Below are 6528 nucleotides of genomic sequence, written 5' to 3' on the forward strand. Positions count from 1 at the left end.
CCAGCACTTTGGGAGGCCAAGGCGGGTGGATCACCTGAGATCGGGAGTTCAAGACCAGCCTGACCAACATAGCGAAACTCTGTCTGTATTCAAAATACAAAAACTGGCCAGGCATGGTGGTGGGCGCTTGTAATAATCCCAGCTACCTGGGAGGCTGAGGCAGGAGAATGTCTTGAACCTGGGAAGCGGCGGTTGCAGTGAGCCAAGATTGCGCCATTGCACTCCAGCCTAGGCGAGAAAGTGAGACCCAGTCTCAAAAAAAAAAAAAAGATTTCTGGTTGTTCTCAATAACCCAGAGTAATTATTGATCATAATTTCACAAAGGAAAAACCATGCATTTGTTAGTGAAGCCAACACCCCCTTGGAGGAAAAGAGGGAGCTTTTATTTCTTTAAATTCGTTTGATCTTATTTTCATACCGTACTAAAAGCAGGCACCCACCACCACCAATGGCAACATTGCTAAGAATGCTGCTTCCATTCACTTTCTTTGTAGAGCCCCTTCCTAGGAAGCAACAAGCTATTAAAAACAAGCTTGATTTTCATAAAATTATTTGCAAGACTGGTTTGGTTTGTGGAAAACACTCCTTGATTTCAAGGGCAAGTTCAAAATTCGAATGGTGATTCAATTTCATTGAATAAAACAGCTATTGAGTGGTTACCATATGTAAAGCAAAGACAATGAAAGCACCATCATACCTTGCACTAATCTCATGCCATCTTAACACTGGCTCTTTCAGGCACCTAAACAACTGGTCTCGGGACTATGCAAACAAGAAGAAAAGCAGCTAACACCTGATGCCTACTAGGTACCAAATGCTGTCCCAAGCTCTTCCCATGTATTATTAACTCATTGACCCTTACTCCAACTGAGAGAGAAGTGTTATTATTATTCCCATTTTACAGATTAAAAGACCGAGGCTCAGAGAGGTTAAGTAACTTGCCCAAGGTCACATAACTATTACAGGGCAGAGCCAGGTTGCAAGCCCAGTCACTCTGGCTTCAGATTCTACTCTTTTAACCCTCACACTGGCATGAACCCAATTCACAAAACAATTCCATGGAATAAAAATACAGAAAAATTCCCAGCCTGGCCAACATGGTGAAACCCTGTCTCTACTAAAACTACAAAAAAATTAACCAGGTGTGGTGACAGGTGCCTGTAATCCCAGGTACTCGGGAGGCTGAGGCAGGAGAACTGCTTGAACCCACAAGGCGGAGGTTGCAGTGAGCCGTGACTGCGCCATTGCACTCCAGCCTGAGCAACAAGAACAAAACTCCGTCTCAAAAAAATTAACAAATAAAATAAAATAAAAATATAGAAAAATTGTAAAACAGGCTGCAATTGCTCAGCCTTTCTCAGAGGCTGAGAGGGTGCCAAAGCCCAGTGCCATCTATGCACCTCACAGTCAGTGATCACCAGCGTGGCCTGGCCCTTACCTGTGGACCACCCCAGCCCGGTGCAGGTGCTCTACAGCGGAGATGAGCTGTCGGATGTATCTGCGGGCTTCAGACTCCTCCAGCCGCTTCTTCTCATAGATCTTGTGCATCAGGTTGCCCCCAGGGCACAGCTCCATGACCAGGTAGTAGCTGTTTTCCGTCTCTAAAATATCAAGGAGCTGAGTGATATTGGGGTGACGGATCATCTGCTGGATCTGACCCTCTCGCCGCAGGTTTTTGGTGACATAGGTGTCCTTTTTGGCTCTCTTCTTATCGATGACTTTTATGGCCACCTAAGGAGAAAACAAGAACATGCCTGTTCTTACAGACATTACAGACAATAGCGATTCCTTGGCTACGCACAGGAACCCAAGAAAAATGCTAGCTATTTCTCTGCAGAGGAGAAACACTTATCTAAAACAGCATCAACAGAAAAAATATATATACACATTTATATTTATGCATATACCACACATATATACACACACACACATATGTAGGTATAACATTAGGAAAAATCCAATGATTAAGGAAGACAATGGAATTTACCTAAGAAAACCTGAATGGCTGTCTGGAAGGCACAGTGCAGGATTAATGTCAAATTTAGTTTTCTGCAGGATGGGAAGATGAAATAACAATTTCTCTTCCAGCAAAGGGTTCGTCTCACTCCCCCTCAGGACTCACCATCATCTCCCTCCAGGTCTGAGGACCCCCAATCACTTCAGAAACAGCTAAATCAGCCCCCAATCTTAGTTCTGGGGCATGGTTGGGGGACACTGCCCAAAGATGCAGCACCCCTAGCCTTGCTCCACCCTCTCTCTGCCCTGCACAGGCCCTCAAGCCTCCTTCCTTTGATGAATTACCTCCCCGGGAAACTCACAGGGAGCCCACACTGTCAGCACCCAACCTTTGTAGTTATTCAGGAGCACATTTTTACGACCCCCAGGAAGCTCCTCCTGCATCATTTCCCCCACAACCAACTTGTCATAAGACGTAGGGCGGGAGGGAGGGAAGAACAGAAGGAAGGATGGAGGGACAGAGGGAAGGGAAGATTGTCTTTTCCACCCAAATCCGCATCTGCCCCCAGTTCTCTTTCCTTTAGGGGAAGTCACCTCTCCATTGTATTCACCCTTTTCCTTCCCTCCTTCCTTCCTTCCTTTCTTCCCTCCCTCCCTCCTTCCTTCCTCTCTCCCTCCCCTCCCTCCCCTTCCTCTTTCCTTCCTTCCTTTCTTTCTTATTCTCTCTGTCTCTCTTTCTCTTTCTTTCTTTCTTGACAGAGTCTCTCTGTTGCCCAGACTGGAGTACATGGTGCAATCGTGGCTCACAGAAGCCTCAAACTCCTGGGCTTAAGTGATCCTCCCACCTCAGCCTCCCAGGAGCTGGGACTATAAGCACACACCAACACGGCTGGCTCATTTTTTTCTTTTTGTAGAGACAGATCTCCCCATGTTGCCCAGGCTGGTCTTGAACTCCTGGCCTCCAGTGATTCTCCCCATCAGCCTCCCAAAGCACTGGTGTCAAAGGCGTGAGTCACCACGCCCGGCTGCCCTGTTCTTTCTTTGGTCTTCACTCCCCTCTCTAATGTGATCAGCCACTGACATCAACACATGATGTCAATGTCTTCTGCCAGCTGCCTCGCCACCTGCCCTTCCTCTCTGTTCCCCTACACCACCCATCTGGTTCATTCCAACCACTGCCGCCAGCGCCCAGACGCCCGTCATGAACTGAGACTCGAGCACCACAGGAACACCTTCGTACACAGCTGTGGAGCCTCCAGGCGCAGGATAAAGACAGTGGACCTTCCATTTCTTGTTATTTCTCTTTTTTGTAATTACATTTTGTACCTGTTTCACAATGCACTCAATATGCATTATATGCAATATGCCATGCACAGAGGTACAAGTATAGAAATAAATAATAAGTAAATAAATACCGATGAATACATGTTTTCAGTGCGGGGCTCAAATATTATTTTATGGACATAGTTCACGATAAAGAAAAAAACAGAAGTCTGAGATCTAATGTACAGTGTGGTGACCAGGTTTAACAACAATGTATTGCACACTTGGAAAAACTGCTAAGAGGCCGGGCGCGGTGGTTCACGCCTGTAATCCCAGGACTTTGGGAGGCCAAGGTGGGTGAATCATTTGAGGTCAGGAATTCGAGACTAGCCTGGCCAACATGGTGAAAACCTGTCTCTACTAAAAATACAAAAATTAGCTGGGCATGGTGATGGACGCCTGTAATCCCAGCTACTCAGGAGGCTGAGGCAGGAGAATCGCTTGAACCCAGGAGGTAGAGGTTGCAGTGAGCTGAGATCGCGCCATTACACTCCAGCCTGGACAATAAGAACAAAACTCCATCTCAAAAAAAGAAAGAAAGAAAACTGCTAACTCAACACACACACACAAATGATAACCCTGTGGGGTAATGGACATGTCCATGAGCTTGACCATGGTAACCATTTCACAACGTGTTCATTCACTGAAGCCCCACCCTGCACACTGGACGCACACGTGGTTATCTGTCTTCAACCTCAATAACGCTGAAGAAAACCTTAAAAAACAAAAAGAAAACAAAAAAGGGAAAAAGTCCAAACTAAAGGCAAACTTTAAATTAAACAAAATAGTGAATGTATCAATAAAAGTCTGGCCGCCCCCAGCGTGGACTAAGGCATGGATGTCACCTCTTCCTGAGGCTCCTCCCGGCCTCTTGAATTCACTCTACACTCTGCCTCCAAATCAGCGGGTCTGGAACTCTCGATTTCTTGCAGAAGCTCTTGAGGTCTCACTGCTGCCTATGGGAGCACCCAAGCATCTTCTCCATCAGCCCCACCACCACGCAGCCCCAACTCCTCCCAGATCTCCCTCCTGGCATGTCTCGCCACTCCCTGGGACCTGCATTCCGTCACTCTCCAGGTACTCCAGCCACCCCCCTTTCCCCACTCAAGCCCCCAACCCCAGGTCCTCCAGAGGCTAACCGCCCTTCCAGAGATTCCCCAGCACCTTCCTTCCCTACGTCCTTACACATCAGCATCTGTGGTAAGATGTAAGGCAGTCATGGCTTAATGCAGGGACCACTCCCCCTTTACCACACACAGCACTTTATAAACAGCAAGTGACTAATAGTGACTAACCAATGGAATCACCAAACAAAGACAGATGTAAACAGCATAATCTATTATCTCCTCTATACAGCAATGTCTTTTTTTTTTTTTTTGAGATAGAGTCGCTCTGTGACCCAGGCTGGAGTGCAGTGGCACAATCTTGGCTCCCTGCAACCTCTGTCTCCCAGGTTCAAGCAATTCTCCTGCCTCAGCCTCCTGAGTAACTGGGATTACAGGCGCCCGCCACCACACTCAGCTGATTTTTGTATTTTTAGTAGAGACAGGGTTTGGCCACGTTGGCCAGGCTGGTCTCGAACTCCTGGCCTCAAGTGATCCGCCCACCTCAGCCTCCCAAAGTACTGGGATTATAAGCATGAGCCACCATGTCCAGCCCAGAGTCTCATTTTAATAGGGAGGTTCAGGTCCTTAATCCAAAGATGGGAGTAACAAAGAGTCAATCAGCCCCCAAGGGGACCAGACAGGCTAGAAGAGCCCCTGCCATCCACACCTCACAGCATGGGGCCTGCACTACCCCGAGTCAACCAGGCCGATGCTCTCAGTCCCCAGGAGGTAAAGGTACACGCTGGCTGTGCCTGGCCCCAGGTAGTTCAAGGGATGCTAAACTAACAGCTTTGTAAACTGTTACCCTCCAAAAACACATAGACACACACATATTTCATATCCATCCTCTTGGGGAGGTGGAGAAAAAGGAATGCTGAAAAGTACAATTAGGCATTGTCTTTGCTCGACTCTGTGTTGCAGTATTTTAAAAATTACACCCTCTGGCAATGACATTCTTAAAAGTACTGTGAACAAACAAGTCTAAAAGCCCAGCAGTAATACAATCTGCCTTTTTAACAGAGTATACGATTATTGTTAAGATACCTTATTGAGCTCTTTAATTGCCTATACCAGGTTGAATAATGGCCTAATCTCTGGATCATGTGACTTTATTTGGAAAAAGGGTCTTTGCAGAAGTGATTAAGTGAAGAATTCTGAGATGAGATTAACCTAGATTACCTGGGTAGGCCCTAAAGGTCCTCATAAGTGTCCTTATAAAATAGAGAAAGAAGGAGATTTCACGCAAATAAGCAGAGGGGGCAGTCACAGGAGGAAGGAGGCAGACACTGGGGTGACGGGGCCACAAGCCAAGGAATGTTGGCTGCCACTGGAAGACGGAAGAGGCACAGAAGGATCCTCCCCTAGAGTCTCTGGAGGGAGCGTGGCTCTGCCAATACTGTTTTAAGATTTCTGGCCTCCAGAACTGTCAGAGAATCAATTTGTTACTTTAGGCCACCAGAGTGGTAATTCATTAAAGCAGCCACAAGAAACGAATAGCTTCCCTGAAAACGTAAGAAAGGAATCTATCTGATGCTGCCCTTTGGGATGCATTTCCAGGCATGGAGAGACCCTCTTGGCAGTGGGGAATGACCCCAGCGTTCAGCAGCAGCCTCTCTCTCCTCCTCACTCTAGCCCTTTGATGTAGTCCAGGAGCCTCTGACAATTCCTCGTGGACTGCACCGTCCCCTCTGCTCCCCCACGTCCATGAGACCCACAGAGAGCAGAGTCTTCACAAACTTACTCTCAGGCTCCACTCCCAGGGCTGAACCAGGGTTTTACACCTCCACGAGCTATGTCAAGGTGGGACCCTATGAAGCTCCGTAATTGGTTAGCAAGTGTAGACACCGCAGACCCCTCTGAACAGAAAGAACAGTCCAGGTGGCTCTTTCCATGAGTCTGGGCCTCATTATCATAGCCATACAGCCAGGCTTAGGGGTGCACGCTAGGCTTTTCTTTGGGCAGTTCTTCCCATACCTTCCGACTTCTGCACAAACGCAGTATCTCCAAGCACTTCTCCCCACTCTCTCACTTCTTGCTCTTTCTCTAGCCCACCCTCCTCCCTTTCCTGAAGGTGAAAGGACAAGGCAATGAGACGATCTATGGTGCTGGGGAAATACCCCCTGAAAACCCCATCCAGCCCCTC

General features: G+C 47.6%; 1 protein-coding gene across 1 annotated transcript in view; it reads right to left on the minus strand.

Moving 5' to 3' along the window:
- The window catches only part of HUNK (hormonally up-regulated Neu-associated kinase), a 77312-nt gene extending 74909 nt beyond the window's left edge, over positions 1-2403 (minus strand). The window contains exons 1-2 of the mRNA XM_011989061.1: positions 2302-2403; positions 1439-1731 (exon numbers count right to left, since the gene is read on the minus strand). Coding sequence (XP_011844451.1) covers positions 1439-1731; positions 2302-2403 — 395 coding nt within the window. The remainder of the gene's footprint in view (positions 1-1438; positions 1732-2301) is intronic.
- Between the last annotated feature and the right edge of the window lie 4125 nt (positions 2404-6528).

Source organism: Mandrillus leucophaeus, unplaced genomic scaffold (assembly GCF_000951045.1).
Source record: "Mandrillus leucophaeus isolate KB7577 unplaced genomic scaffold, Mleu.le_1.0 Scaffold345, whole genome shotgun sequence".
NCBI classification, from domain to species: Eukaryota; Metazoa; Chordata; class Mammalia; order Primates; family Cercopithecidae; genus Mandrillus; species Mandrillus leucophaeus.